This window comes from Marmota flaviventris, chromosome 19, assembly GCF_047511675.1.
Source record: "Marmota flaviventris isolate mMarFla1 chromosome 19, mMarFla1.hap1, whole genome shotgun sequence".
Classification (NCBI taxonomy): domain Eukaryota; kingdom Metazoa; phylum Chordata; class Mammalia; order Rodentia; family Sciuridae; genus Marmota; species Marmota flaviventris.
In genome coordinates this window covers 11,127,319-11,143,679 of record NC_092516.1, presented here as the reverse complement: position 1 = coordinate 11,143,679, position 16,361 = coordinate 11,127,319, and the positions used below count along the sequence as shown (strand labels likewise).

At 37.2% G+C, this 16,361-nt stretch overlaps 1 protein-coding gene across 4 annotated transcripts in view; it reads left to right on the top strand.

Moving 5' to 3' along the window:
- Positions 1-16,361, top strand: part of Pdxdc1 (pyridoxal dependent decarboxylase domain containing 1) — a 54,510-nt gene that overhangs the window by 16,113 nt on the left and 22,036 nt on the right. For all 4 annotated transcript variants that reach the window (XM_071605332.1, XM_027940786.2, XM_027940787.3 and 1 more), the window contains exons 2-8: positions 984-1,057; positions 1,569-1,637; positions 4,056-4,136; positions 6,333-6,479; positions 7,352-7,541; positions 10,542-10,610; positions 11,518-11,596. In XM_071605332.1, coding sequence (XP_071461433.1) covers positions 984-1,057; positions 1,569-1,637; positions 4,056-4,136; positions 6,333-6,479; positions 7,352-7,541; positions 10,542-10,610; positions 11,518-11,596 — 709 coding nt within the window. The remainder of the gene's footprint in view (positions 1-983; positions 1,058-1,568; positions 1,638-4,055; positions 4,137-6,332; positions 6,480-7,351; positions 7,542-10,541; positions 10,611-11,517; positions 11,597-16,361) is intronic.

Sequence of the window (16,361 nt, the reverse complement as noted above, 5' to 3'; positions counted from 1 at the left end):
GAGAGAACTTGATTCACCCTCTGGATACCATCATTGCTGCAGCTTCCTCCAGAAACATGCTGTTACGGAAGCTCTTGCAGACTAGACTTATGGGTTTATTAGTTTCCTATGGCTGCTCTAACAACTTATCACAAACTGTGCGGTTTAAAACAACTGAAATGAAGCCAGGCATGGTGGTGCATGTCTGTTTCCCAGCTACCCTGAAGGCAGAAGCAGGAAAATTACTTGAGTACAGGAGTTTGAGGTCAGCCTGGGGCAACATAGCAAGAACACATCTCAAAAGAGAAAGAAGAGTTTGCAATTCTTGTCCCTGGGCTGCGATCAAGACTGGGCAGGCTGCACTCAGAGGAAGAGGTCTTCCTTTGCCTGTCCAGCTTATGACATTTGCTGGTATTCCTCAGCTCATGGCCATATCATTCCAATTTTCAAAGCCAACATCTTCAGATTTCTCTTGTCTTCATATGACCCTGTTTGTGAATAGTCTCCCTCTGCCTGCTCCTTTAGAGGGATACGTGTGACTGTATTTATTTAGGGCACCATCTCAAGATCCTTATTAATTACATCTACAAAGACTGCCATATAAAATAACATTACAGGTCCCAGGGGTTAGGCTCTTAGGGAAGTCGGGGGAGGTAAGCATTTTCAGCCTATTACAGCAATAAAACAAGTAGCACACCATACATACTTCTTATGGACTTAGTGAAAAACTGGAATAACTTGGAGTCCATTAATTTGGAACTAGTTAAATCAACCATGGTACATACAGAGCATGGAATCAGGTATAACCACTAAGAAGAATGAAGTGAGCATACTGACATGGAACCATATAAGTATTATTGGAAGTTTACATGTACAGTATAATAGATTTACAAATTTTATAAGAAAGCCAGAAGAAAGTGGACTTGCATTTGATTTTTCTGGGTGAATTATGACAGAACTGATAGAGGAGTGTTAATCTCTAATCTTGTTGGTTTGTTTCCCAGATAGCAGACCCTACATTAGCTGAAATGGGGAGGAACTTGAAGGAGGCCATGAAGATGCTGGAGGAGAGTCAGAGGTGAGTGTGTGCAGGACAGAGGCCACCCTGCTTGGCGTGTCCAACCTGTTTTCTGGTGGCTTTGGTTTCCTTATGTTAAAACACCTCTTAACTCCAGAATGCCACACATAGCTTCTGCTGACTTTAAAATTGATATTTGTCTTGGGTTGAAGTTGCTTTGTAATTAAAGGACTTTGCGGGGGAGGGCATAATTTTCAGTTTTGTCTGTTAAGAGTTTTAGGGTGATGATACATTGATTTGAGTCTCTAAATACTTCTTACTGTAGATTCAGGTCAGAGAGGGCATCACTACAAGGAAATGGGTTCTGAAATGTTTTGTTGCTGGTGGTGGTGGGAGGGTCATGTTCTTTTCCTGAAACTCAAACTGTACTCCAAACTGGGACCTAGAAAGATGTGATAATTATGTTTCAAATCCTACATCATTTATGAAGAAATTCTGGTTAAATGGCCATTCTGCATGTTCAAATGTTAAAAATTTGGTATGATAAAACATTTTTTTCTTTCCTTTAAAGTAGAAGAGTAGAAGATGAAAATGGGAAGAAGCTCATGTCAGAGGATATTCCAGGGCCACTCCAGGGAAGGTAGGTGGCAATAAAGTTTAGTACTTTTAGATAGGGTGTAAATGTTTCTTACCCAAATTTTCCATTGTTTAATTACAGTTTGACTGACAATTTTAGTTTGTGTCTAAGTTTTTTTTTTTTTTTTTTTTCCCTTCATGGTGCTGGGGATTGAACTCCAGGCTAAGTGCTCTACCATTGGGCTAAATCATTAGTCCTACAATTTTAGTTTGAGCCCAAAGGGGAAAAAAAAAATGTCCTGCAGTACTGGAAATTGAGCCCAGGGGTGCTCTAACACCGAGCTACATCTCCAGCCCTTTTAAAATTTTACTTACTTATTTGTTTGATTTTTTGGTGTCAGAGTTGAACCCAGGGCACTTAACCACTGAGCCATATCTCCACCCCTTTTTTGTGTTTTATTTGAAGATAGGATCTCACCGATAGGGTCTTAAGGCTGAGTTGCTTAAGGCTAAGTTACTGAGGCTGGCTTTGAACTTGTGGTCATCTTGCCTCAGCCTCCTGAGCTGCTGGGGTTACAGGTGTATGCCATTGTGCCCAGCTTAGAATTTAAAGGGATTTATATGCAGTATAACATTAAAAAACTGAAATGCCATTGGATGGTCAGATATAATGCTGAGCTTACCAGCTTCTTTCAGATCTTAATACAACCTCATGACTCAGAGCCATTCATGAATTAGTAATTATAACTGAAGTATCATACTTAGTTCATTCTTAAAAACTGATCTATTCAGTGGACTGAATTTTATTTTTAGAGATATTTTAATTTGCTAAGATTTGTCATTCTTATAATATCCTAAATGAAAAGAAAAGGTCAACTTTAATCAGTGATTAGCAGAGTGATTTAGTTCTTCACAACTGAAGTAACTCTTATCAAGTCTTTGTGGCTTGAACTAGTGGCGGAAAAAAATCAGAAAAATAAGTAGCTGACTTCAGTTTTCAAAAGGTGCTCGTTAGTCTAGAATTAAAAGTCCCAGCCCAACTTCCCTGAGACAAATTTATTATTTTTTTTTTTTATAACCAGGAAACTCCAGGTAGGTCAACAGTACAACTCCCTTAAATTGTTCCTTAACCTGAATGTAAATTGTACAAGATTGCAAAAGAAAAGCATAGAGGAAGGCTCACAGTGTGCCAGTAAATGTCGTATTTAACATACCCGGATGCTAATATTTTAAAATATGCACTCCTACCGTAGCATAGGTTGTGCAGATTTTTAAAATCTCTAGGCATGAAGTACTTTCTACAACTCAGGAAGGAGAATAGGAAGCAAATCCAGTGAGTCTCTTTGTTCCAGGCCTAAAGGGAATAAAAAGGTTTAAGTTTTGTCTGTTCTCCTGATTCCACAGAAGTTTCCTTAGAGGAGATACTTCCAAGGACATCTGTAATTCTCAGAATGACAGCACATTAACACCATGAGTCAGGAATATTCACACTTGGTAACAATGACATCGTCTTTGAGACAAGCAAGATGGCAGACATAGTGTCATGTGCTTTACCAGCACTGTCAACTGTGTCCTCACTATTCTGTAATGAAAGGGCTTGTCCAGTGGGGATAGGTTACTCAAGGTCACAAGGCTAACCTCCATGGGCCTCAAGTTTCCCTCCCCATCAGAGGACTAGAGGGTGAGCACCCTGGGGAGGGTGGAGTTTTAAGCATTGTTTTGACAGTGCTGCTTTTTTGAAAGAGAAAAATTTTATCAGTCATATTCTAATTAATAGAAATAGTACTTTTATGTCTGTGCATCACACATTGCCTTGCCATTGCTTATGACTTTAGCCGTTTGTATTGTTTCCACCCCTCATGTAATGAACAGTTGCTGTCATTGCTTAGATGGCAGTAAATCTATTCTCACTTGAAGCAGATCTCAAGTTTCCCAACTTGGGGAAGAGGTGGTGGTAAATGATGTGTGCATTACATATTTAAGGCTGCCAGTCCAAGTGGACTAGCCTGCTACATGAAAGAAAACTAGGTAATCCAAGGGTCTTTGTGGCTTGGTAATCCAAGGGTCTTTGTGTTAGTGTGTTCTTGCTGCTTTTGTGACCTCCTAGCATCTTAGAAGGACTTTTGGCTCTTCTAACATGTTCATTAACTATTCTGTCTCTACTCCAGGATGAACCAGTCAGTATTGCCAGAGCAAGACTGATCAAATTCTTAAAAATCAAACTCATATTTAAGTAAAGAGTTAATCACAAGTAAGGTAATATTTGGAAATCAGTTTATAACCTGAGGTTTATTTTTTAAAAAGTATGAACTGCATATCAAAGCATATTATTTCTCTTATAGCTTCCCAATAAGAAAAAAAATGATCAAAGCTGGTGTGAATGAGAGAAATAGTTGGGGGAGAGAGAGAGAGAGAGTGTGTGTGTGTGTGTGTGTGTGTGTGCGCTCTTCCCACCAGCCCATCAGCTCTTTTTATTCTGCAGTGGACAAGATATGGTGAGCATCCTCCAGTTAGTTCAGAATCTGATGCACGGAGATGAAGATGAGGAGCCCCAGAGTACCCGGTAATGGAGAATGATTGGCAGCTTCCCTTTGAAAGTCTGTGTGTTCTTGATTTCTGTAGTGATCACAGTCTGACAAGTGGCTCAAATAAGGAATTATTTTTCATTGAGTTACATGTAACATTCAAATAATGTTCATTTTCTCTTTTTAAAAAAAAAAACTTGGGTAATATATTTTGTAAAAAGGAGGCATTTAATAAAATTAGATACTGTAGTTTTTATGGTTTGGGGTCTTACAAAAGGGACCAGTAGTACTGAAGAATAAATGCTGTGTGCTTTTCTCCCTCTTCTTCCTAAGAATTACTGCAGCTGAAAATATTGGTCTACATTGTCTGGATATTGCCCATTTGTTTTATTTATTCATCTATTTAGCTTCACTTTGTCTTTCACTATTTAATTTTTTTTGTAATAAGTAATACATTCTCCTTATTCAAAAATCAGAAGGTAAAAATGAGTGTGCCAAGACAGTTTTCCTTCTTATTTCTGCCTCCCTACCTGTTGTCTTCCCTAGAGAGAGACAATTACTGGTTTCTTACATCTTCTTCCATAGCTATGTTATAGAGTGGCCCTGCCCACCCTTTCTGGTACATAAAGACCATGTACTTGTTCTGTGCCTTGCTCTTTTCTGCTTTGTCTTCTACAGTCGTAATTAAGGAGGTTTCTTTTTGTTAAGAGCTCTTTAGTTTGGATGAAGTGTTTTCTTTAACTAGTCTCCTCCTCATGTTTTACTGGAACAAATGTTGCAGCCAATAACTTTGGATATTTGTCATTTGTTCTAGAGGCTGAAGTGTTTGGAGGGGTCTGAGAAATGGGACTGCTAGGTCAGATGTGCTTTAGGAACTGTAATAAGTAGTGCCAAAGTTTTTTTTTTTATTTAGAGTTGAGCCAGTTCATTGTCCTACCTGCAATGTATGAGAATACTTCTTTTCTCATACCTCTGCCTACAAGGATATTGTCACATTTAAGGATCTTTTGTTAAGTGATGTTTTTGACAAGAGAAATCTGATGTGAGATATTTTAGCATAATTTAAATTTACTTTTTTTTTAAGGAACCAGGTTAAATATCTTTATGTTTTAACACATATTTTATTTCCCTTTGTCCACGATCCTATTTGGTTCTTTATCTTTTTCTTATGTTTACAGTTAACAGTTATTTTCTTTTTAATATTTTAATTTAGTTGTAGTTGGACACAATACCTTTATTTTTATGTGGTACTGAGATCGAACCCAAGGCCTCACTTGTGCTAAACAAGCGTTCTACCGCTGAGCCACAACCCCAGTCCCTACAGTTAACAATTATAATTGTGTATTCGAGGCAAGCACTATACCAACTGAGCTGTGTCCCCAGCCCTAGTTCTTTTTCTTTTTAGTTGGACTCAATACCTTTTTTTTTTTTTTAATATTTATTTTTTAGGTGTAGATGGACACAACACAATGCCTTTATTTTCATGTGGTGCTGAGGATCGAACCCAGGTCCCACCTGTGCGAGGCGAGCGCTCTACTGCTGAGCCACAATCCCAGCCCCGGACACAATACCTTTATTTTGTTTATTTTAAGTTTGTTTATGTGGTGCTGGGGATCAAACCCAGTGCCTCACACATGCCAGGCAAGCGCTCTACCACTGAGCCACAACCACAACCCCCTAGTTTATTCTTTATAAGGGAAATTAACCCATCTATTTTAGTTACATGTAAAACAAAACAAACCTAGTTCCCCTTGGATTTACTGTACTATTTTCAATAGCTGTTTAATGCAAGAAATTGTTCTTTAACAATTCTTTTTAAAATGTTTTCCATTCATTTTTATCTTAGTTCTATCCTCTGTAGTTCTTCTTTTCCCCGATTTTGGGGGATGGAATCCAGGGCCTTGTGCTTAATAGACAAAAGCTCTATTATTGAGCTCCATCCCTAGCCCCTCCTATAGTTCTTAAGGTTGATATTTAATTTTTAAAATACTATAAAAGTAAATTACTCAAAAACAGTTTGTACCTGCTCAATAAAAAGAGGGATATTTATTTCTTAGAACTCATTTTTAAAATATTTTTCCCTCCAAACTTGCAGTACCATACATGCATTGACTTTTCTGAACTTCTGCCTTCTAGGACATTATGTGGATTTCAAGTCTAACAGATTTCTCTAAATTCTAATTTTGTTTTTGTGCTTTGACTCTAATACTTGTTTAATCTAATTTTATTAACAGAATCCAGAATATAGGAGAACAAGGTCACATGGCTTTGTTGGGGCATAGTCTGGGAGCTTTTATTTCAACTCTAGACAAAGAGAAGCTGAGAAAACTTACAACTAGGATACTTTCAGATACTACCTTGTGGCTATGCAGAATTTTCAGGTAAAGACATTATTAAGAGTTTTTAGTTTCTGTAAAGTTATTTCTGAGTCTCATGTGAGTGAGCTTTCTTCTGGAGCTCTACCCTGGCCTCTCTTGGAAAGGTTGCTTCCTCTCTCCATGCCTCAGCTTCATTGTCTGCTAAGTGTGGATAACATTAATAGCTGTCATGGAATTATTGTGAGGATGAGCTAATGGATTAATATATGTAAAGAACTGAGAACATAAGCACATAAATGTTTGATAGTGTCAACAATTATTTATTTCTAGTTATTTATTTTCCTAGTTTGTACCTAGTGATAGAAGAGCAATGATCTGGATGAAATATTTTTATTCACATTTTTCTTCCTTCTCTAGAATATTGAAAATGAAAAGCCCCAAGCAGATTATAATAAAAGAAAAAGTTAGCCTAACCAACATTTTTAGCAATTTTATTTATTCTGAATGTTTTAGGGCTAAATCTGTGCTAACAACCAGCTGGCCGCCTTGTAGAATAAGCCAGAACCATGTTTTTCAGGGTGTGTGTGTGTGTGTGTGTGTGTGTGTGTGTGTGTAATCTATCCTCACAGGTGGAAGGCAAGTGCTCTACCACTGAGCTACAGCCCCAGCCCCTCTTTAGGCTTTTTCTATCTGGGAGACTCCAAATTTCTATTTGTTTTCCATAGTTTCTCCTCTCTCTGGACTTAAGTACAGATGAAGGGTTGTTACTGCTCTCCTGTATAGTCTTCAGCTACAGTGAGTTGTCAACTATCTAAGATTACAGTGTTTCACATTCTTATCCTCTCTGTAATTGCTTCCATGATTATAAGATTAACATATATAGTCAGAATTAATCAGAAATAGAAGTACATTAATATATGGATGTCTCTTAATAGGTATGAAAATGGTTGTGCTTATTTCCATGAAGAGGAAAGAGAAGGACTTGCAAAGATCTGTAGACTTGCCATTCATTCCCGATATGAAGACTTTGTGGTGGATGGATTCAACGTGTTGTATAACAAAAAACCTGTTGTCTATCTCAGTGCTGCTGCTAGACCTGGCCTGGGCCAGTATCTTTGTAATCAGGTAATGTGGTATAAGGCAGCTGTTTTGAAGAAACAGTGCCATGTTTTGTCATGAAGCTTTAAAAAAAAAAAATGGTTTCATTCGCTGTATTGCCCAGGCTGGCCCCCGACTTCTAGGTTCAAGTGATCCTCTTGCCTTTGCCTCCTAAAACTTGGGACTACCCAATGTGTACGGCCACACAAAGTTTGTCCTGAAGCTTTTAAATTGTGAAGGCTTATTTCATTAGCTGCTGTGTTCAAGTTGAAAGAAAGATGATCTTATGTGTTTATTTCCTAATAATGAAAAAACAAAGCATATATTATTGAATTTAGAAATTATGTGTGATGGATACATTTATGTATTTAATTGCTCAATCAACTATAGTCAAAAGTTTTACCTTATTTCTTCCCATACTCTAATCAAATGGTACACATATGTATTTTGCTTTTTTCATTTACTGTTCTAATAGAAGTATGTCATACATGTTTAATGTCTTGGCAGTTCTTCAAGTGAATGTACAGAAATTTAATTGACTATTTCCCCTTTGGACAAAAAGAACATTTCCATTCTCTTTTTATGACCGCTTTCAGGTAGCACTCTTTTTGTAGATATTTATATATCTTTTGCACATATTTATATATAAAGCTTTGTCTAAGGGGCTGGGGTGTGGCTCAGCAGTAGAGCACTCGCCTAGCACGTTCGAGGCGCTGGGTTTGATCCTCAGCACCACATAAACATAAATAAAATAAAGGTATTGTGTCCAACTACAACTAAAAAATAAATATTTTTTAAAAAAGCTTTGTCTCGGGGCTGGGATTGTGGCTCAGCGGTAGAGCTCTCGACTAGCACATGCGAGGCCCTGGGTTCGATCCTCAGCACCACATAAAAATAAATAAAAGGTATTGTGTCCAACTAAAAAAATATATATTAAAAAAAAGCTCTGTTTAACTTTAGTGTTATATTCCTCTCATAGGTTTTCAGAATCAATCTAGAATTACTCAAAGAGCATTACTATTTTTAAAGCCCAATCAGGAGGACTACCTTGAGATCAAAAGATTGTAAACCCTCTTAGCCAAGAATGTTTAACGAAAAACCCAGAGGGTTGGAGAGTTGATGAGGGAAGGGGCCCTGAGAGATGTGTAGAGGCAACTCGGGGACTAGAGCTGGTTCTGAACTGTGATGGCTGATGGCAAGAAATTATGTCCTCTTCTTTAGGGTGTTTCTATCTTCCTCTAGACAAATTAGACAAATCACTTGAGAACCTACTGCAAGCCAGGTTCTTGTAGATTAGTAACAATCCAGTCTCCAAAAGTATGAGATTTATGAGAGTGTTCTATTAAGAGACACAAGCAAGTGGAAGAAGAATGTATATGAAATGGCCATGCTCATGCTTTTAAAAACATGCACATGCTCATATAGGTAGTTTTATACCTAGAAAAATAGGTATGTCTAAATACAGACACACATCCCCCAGAAAATGTCTGGAAAGTTATATGCTAAAAACAGTGGTGGATTGGTGGCTTATGAGGGAGTTTTTTCGCTTGTACTCTTTTGATGTTTTGTTTTACTTGGGCATCACTTTTGTAATTATTTTTTTCTTTTGGTACCAGGTATTGAAGCCAGGGGTTCTTTGCCACTAAGCCACATCCCCAGCCCTTTTTATTTTTTGAGATATTGAGACAGGTCTCACTAACTTGCGTTAGGGCCTTGCTAAACTGCTGAGGCTGGCCTTGAGCTTGTGATCCTCCTGCCTCAGCCTCCTGAGTTGCTGGGATCACAGGAGTGCGCCAACCCATCTGGTTCACTTTTAAATTCTTTTAAAAATCCATTAAGGAAAAAAAAAAATCCATTAAGGAGGAAAATGTGAATAAAGTACTCATTAAATTTTTTATCTTTAATTAAGCCAAGTCTTAATTACACAGAATAATATGCTACAACTATTTACAATTCCTAAAACTATAAACACTTGAGGATTTGGAAACTAAAAATTGAGTATAAAATTAATTTGATTAGGGCTATAGCTCAGTGGTAGAGTGCTTGCCTAGCACTGGGTTCAATCCTTAGCACTGCATAAAGATAAATAAATAGAATAAAGGTATTGTGTCCATCTACAACTAAAAATATTTTTTAAAAAACTGATGAGATTGTCTCCATATTTTTTTTTAATATTTATTTTTTAGGTATAGATGGACACAACACAATGCCTTTATTTTTATGTGGTGCTGAGGATCGCTTCCGGGTCCCGCCCGCGCTAGGCAAGCGGTCTACCGCTGAACCCCAGGCCCACCCCCCTCCTGTCTCCATTCTTAACACTGACTTCACTTAAGAAATGTAGGTTTGGCCAGGAGCAGTGGTACATGCCTGTAATCCCAGCAATTCAGGAGGCTGAAGCAGGAGGATTACAAATTCAAAGTCTGCCTTAGCAACTTAGTGAGACCCTAAGCAACTTAGTGAGAAAACCCTGTCTCAAAATAAAAAGGGCTTGGGATGTGGCTCAGCAGTTAAGCGTCAATCCTTGGTAGAAAGAAACAGAGAGAAGGAAAAGAAATTTGGGGAGAAGGAAGGAAGGAAAGAAAGAAAGATCTGTTGATCCATATTTATTACTGTTTAAGTGTGGGTGGACCCACAAATAAGATATTGTTCTTTGAATGCCTTTAGCTGGTGTTATTTACCAGTAATGCTTGGAGAAAGAATCCTAAATTACCATTCAGAATGCCCACTATTTCTTTTGTTTGGAAAAGTGTTTGTTTTTTGATATATGGTAGAATGTACTAAGACAGTTATTAATTAATTTAGAAAATTTTACATTATATCCTCTTAAACAACATCTGGCAATTCACTGTTTTGTTTGGTTGGGGGTTTGGCTTGACTTTCCAAGTAGATACTTTAATATCTACTTACATATTAAGAGTTCCTAAGGGGAAAGATTTTTCTAAAGAAAAATCAACCTTTCATCTTTCACAATCATAAATGAATAGTGACAGAGAACTTTGTTCTAAAGTCATACATCTCTTCTTGTAGCTTGGCCTGCCCTTCCCCTGCTTGTGCCGTGTGCCCTGTAACACTATGTTTGGATCCCAGCATCAGATGGTAAGTTCTGGTTTTGGTTTATTAAATAATATGGAGTTAAGTTTTGTCTTTCTTTCACCTGAAGTTGTTTGCTGACCCGCAGATAATTATTAGCTTATTTGTTTATTGTTTTGGTATTTCTATAATACGTGCTTCTGTTTATATGTGCATGAAGTTTGGCCAGTATATAGGTCAGGAGCATCTAGCTCTTAAGAAATCTTACAATCATTAATCACTATATCACCTGTTGCTGCTGCCCATTTTTCCCCCTATTTTGGGGGGATATTGGGCATTAAACCCAGGGCCTGTGCGTGCTAAGCACGAACTCTACTCAGCCCTATCACTTTAAATTGAAATACAACAACCAAAATAAGCACCAGAAATTCCTTCTGATACTCATTCTTTTAACGAATTACCACTGTTGCCTGGATTTATGAATAGGCAGATTTTGAAAATGAGGTTCTTTATTGTAATCTTGGGGTTGATTTCTGCTTATTTTTAGACATGCAAATGATAAACCTCTCTATACTGAAGCCAGAGGAAAAACGACAGATTATAGGGTTCTGCATTCCTTTTTTTAAGATAGTTTCATTTTTTAAATTTTATACTAATTTTAGTATTAGTATAGGTATTTTGTTGATTCTTTGGGGAGGGTTGAGAGAACATTTTCCTGAAGTGTTTAAAACTAGAAAAATATTCTGCATATGTACAGTTTTTACCTTTTATCTCATTTAGCTGATTTTTCTATTAGCCTTCAAGAAAAATTTTGGTTTTCATATCTGATTAAGGAAAATAGAAATGTCAAGAGTAAATAGATTTGAGTGATTAACTTTTGAGAGTCATCTGCTGCTTTTGGAAGTCGTAATTTTTCACTATATAGTTTTTATGCTCATTGCATCCTGTTTCATGGTTTGTTATTTGGTCCCAGGATGTTGCCTTCCTGGAAAAAATGATTAAAGACGACATAGAACGAGGAAGACTGCCCCTGCTGCTTGTTGCAAATGCTGGTAGGTATCATAAACCTGCATCTTCAATTATGAATATGCAAGAGGGACCTTAAATGCTTTCCTGAAAAGTCTTAAGAAATGTTTAATATACATTATATTACATAATTGTAATGTAATACGTTAATGATACATTACATAATATAGATCCATTACATAATACAATCTGTATCCACATGACAGTGAGAACTATAATATTAATTTTAGCTCTTAGATTTTCAGTTGTTGGGGTTGTGGTTCAGTGGCAGAGGGCATGTGTGAGGCACTGGGTTCGAGCCTCAGCACCACATAAAAATAAATAAAAAATGGTATTGTGTCCATTAACAACTTAAAAAAAATTTTTTTTTTTAATTTTCAGTTGTCGGTCTGTTTTGGGAATGTGTGTGTTTCCCACGCATGTGCATGCCCATGCTTTTTTCATTTAGGTTGTCAACACTTCTTCATTTCCTTCATGTGCTTCCTTTCTCTAAATTAAGTTTTTAAACATCACTCTTGAATATCCATCTCAGAGGGTAACAGGTCAACTACCATTTTCTGCTTCACTTATTGTATTGAATTCAACATTGTGCCTCAAGTCCTAGATAGTGAAGTAAGGCAAGAAAAATATTTTAAAAAATATGGATTAGAAGGGAAGAAGTAAAGCGGTCTTTATTTGTAGATGGCATGATTATATTGATAGAAAGTCCAAAGGAAACTAAATTAAAGCTACTGGAACTAATTAGTGAACCTAGCAAAGTTTTTTGATTTCTGCCTCCTAGCAGTGCACAACTAGAAAGTGAAATTTAAAAAGTCATTTGTAATAGCATCAGAAAACATGAAAACTTTATGGATAAATTTAACTAAGCGTATACAGAGCACCAAGAAATACAGAATATTGCTGAAAGAAATTCAAGAGTCCTAAATAAGTGAACTGATATGCCATGCACATAGATTGGAAGACTCAATATTGTTAAGTCCCTTCTTTCCAAACTAATCTGTAGATTCAGTTCAATTCCTATCAAAATCTTGGCTTCTTATTAGGTGCAGTGGCACCTAATTATAATCCCAGCAACCGGGGAGGCTGGTGTAGGGATCACAGGTTCAAGGCCAGCCTCAGCAACTAAGCAAGACCCTGCTTCAAAATAAAAATTTTAAAAAAGGACTGGGGATATAGTTTAGTGGTAAAGCATTCCTGCATTCAATCTCCAGTACTAAAAAATAATAATAAAATCTCTCCTTCTCTTTTCAGTTTCTTAGTTAGGTATACATTAGCTGATTCTAAAAGTGTATATGGAAATTTAAAGGACCTGAGAATAGCCAAAATAATTTTGAAAAAGAACACAATTTGAAGATTTACCCTGTCTGACTTCAAGACTTCCTATAAAGCTACAGATAAGGGCTGGGAGTGAAGCTCAGTGGTAGGGGACACACTGAGCATGTCTGAGGTCCTTGGTTCAATTCCCATCTCTCTCTCTCTCTCTCTCTCTCTCTCTCTCTCTCTCTCTCACTCACACACACACACACACACAGCTACAAATAAGAGATTAAGAATGTGAGATTAATTGAAGAGAATGGAGAGTTCAGAAATACACTCATGGTCACTTCATTTTTAACAAAGACCCAAGATAATTCAAAGGAGAAAGGTGTTTTCTACCAGTGGTCTTGGAAAAATTGGATTTCCATGTGGAAAAAACTGAACCTCAAACCTTCACCTCACTTTGTATATAAAAATTAATTATAAATGGTTCATAGGTCTAAATATAAGGGCTGGGGATGTGGCTCAAGCGGTAGCGCGCTCGCCTGGCATGCTTGCGGCATGGGTTCGATCCTCAGCACCACATACGAACAAAGATGTTGTGTCCGCCAAAAACTAAAAAATAAATATTAAAAAGTAAAACAAATAAATAAAAATGACATAAATATAAAAGATAAGCTAACTAAAAAAAACTTCTAGAAGAAAATACAGGAAGGGTCTTGTGACCTTGGATTAGGCAAAGATTTCTTAGAACTGGGCATGATGCTTCATGCCTTTAATTCCAGCCACACAGGGGACTGAGGAAGGAGGATCACAAATTTAGGGGTATCCTTGGGAATGTCTCAAAAAAGAAAAAAAATTCATTAAGGCATAAAAAATAAGAACCATGAATTATACTTTATTGAAAATTAAGAGCTTGGCTAGGGTGTAACTCGGTAGCAGAGTGCATGCTTAGCATCTACCAGGTCTTTTGTTCAATCCCAGCACTAAAAAGAAGGCAAGAAAATTAAAAGCTTTTACTCTTCAAAAGATCCTACTAAGAAAATGAAAGCAAATTATAGATGGAGAAATATTTATAAAATGTTTTTCAGAGAAATATATCTTGTATCCAAAATATGTAAAGAACTCCTGCAACTCAACAGTAAGAAGCCAGTACAGTTTTTACAACCAATAAAAGAGGATTGAGGATATAGCTCAGTGGTAGAGTTCCTGGCATGCACTGGTCCCTGGGTTCTATCCCCTGCACTGCAGAGAGGGGAGCAGGGAGGAAATCACCTAAGATGAAAAGATTTGAATAGACACTTACCAAAGAAAATACTTGCACTTGAAAAGATGGTTAACATTATTACACTAGAAAAGTGCAATTTTTAAATCACAGGGCTGAGGGTGTAGCTGTGTGGTTTTTATGCTTGCCTAGGATGTGTGAGGCCCTGGGTTCTATCCTTAGCACCACAAAAAATACCCCAAGATGAGATATTACTATTTCTGATAGAGTGGAGGGAATTTAAAAATACAGTGGCAAATGCTTGTGAGCAGAGTAACTAGAGCTCTCATATGTTGTTGGTAGGGGTTCAAAATGTTGTAGCCATCTGGAAAAGAGTAGGACGGTGCCTCAAGAGCAAAACATAATATTACCATGTAAACCATCAGTCTCACTTCCATGTACTTTCAGAGAAATAAAGAAATACCTCCACATAGACTTGTATGCAGATATTCATAAACAAAACAACCTAGATATCCTAACAAAGCAGAACAACTTCAAAAGTATGCTAAGTATAAAAAGCCAGACACAAAAAGGTACACAGTGTGTGGTTCCACTGATATGAAATTCTAGAAAAGACAAAATTATAGTGACAGAATCAGATCAGGGTTGTCTGGGGTCAGTGAGGAGTTGGGGAGAAGAGCAAGTGAAGTGGGAAACGGAGTTTCAGAGGTGATGGAAATGTTCTGTATCTTGATCACGATGGTTATACACTATAGATACATTGGCCAAAATTCATTGAACGTTGGGCTGGAGTCGTCACTCAGTGCTAGAGTGCTTGCCTGGCATGTGGGAGGCCCTGTTTTCAATCCTCAGCACCACATATAAATAAATAAAAGATCCATTGACAACTAAAAAATATAAAACCTTGAAAAAAAACACTCATTGAACATGTCAGACATGTGGCACAAGCCTATGCCAGTGACTCAGGGAGCTAAGGCAGGAGGCTCACAAGTTTGAGATCAGTCTCAGCAACTTAGGCTCTATCTCAAAACAAAAAATAAAAAAAGGGCTGGGGATGTAGCTGGGTGGTAGGGTGACCCGGGTCAATCCCCAAGCAACTTAGCCAAAAACAAGAAGAATAAAACATAAATGATTGGGTTTTATTGCCTGTGAATTATGCTTCAGTAATTATTTTTTAAAAAAGAAAATACTTAACTATTATTGCGGAAGGAAACCACCACTTCCTGTCTGACTTATTGTATAAAGACAAACACAGATCTGCCCATATTCAATCACTTGATAGACTGAAGGGACTGCCACTGGCACCTGACTGAGTGACTTTCCACTGAGACCTTATTATAGTCACCAGAAGACACATCCCAGGGGTTAGTCAGTAGACAACTACCATAAAAAGTGAAAAGGAGTCTGAATGTGGTCCAGTCACTAACACTGCACTGTGATGGAAGAGTCATGTGTTGGTGTGTGACCTTGGTTCAACCAAATTAAGCGTGTCAGTTGAGATATTTTTAAAATTTTGAGATTTGTATGAGAAAAAGAAAAAGATTTTACCCCTTTTCCTGGCATAGACTTTGAGGGGGAAGCCATTTCTTTAGTAGGATTTGTTTGGCATTGGTAGGGGCATGAAATCTTACTAGTTGGAACTCTACTAACTGGAAATTTGGGACAGCTGGGAAAATACATGGCTCTATGTCTTATTTAAAGTCCATCTGAAAAAGAACCTGTCCAACAAAATCTGTAGGGCAATCATATCACCAAGGGAGTGGCTCAAAGTGTTTAATGTTTAAATAGGCGTCAGATTGTATGTTCTATATTAACAAAGAACCTGGGTGGGGAAAAAAGCCCAAGTTCGTGTGTGTGTGTGTGTGTGTGTGTGTGTGTGTGTGTATTTCTGTTTCTAAAGGATACACCTGAAATGGGAATAGGAAAGAGAATGAATCAGACATTACTCTCCTATGTGCACATATGAATATAATGACCAATGTAATTCTACATCATGTACAACCAGAAGAATGGGAAGTTGTACTCTCTATATATAATGTATAACATGTCAAAATACATTCTACTGTCATGCATAACTAATGAGAACAAATAATAAATATAGCTGTTAAAAAAAAAAAAAAAGGATACACCTGAGTCAAAATAACCCAGAACATGACAATAGGATGACAAGGAATATTTTAGGCAAATGCTGACAAAAGTACTATAGAGCATTAGTGTGGGGTAAAATAGACTTCAGATGCCTGAAAGACATGATAATTTACTAAAAGATCAGTCCTGAATGCTTATGGATAGAAATTTGAAATATATAA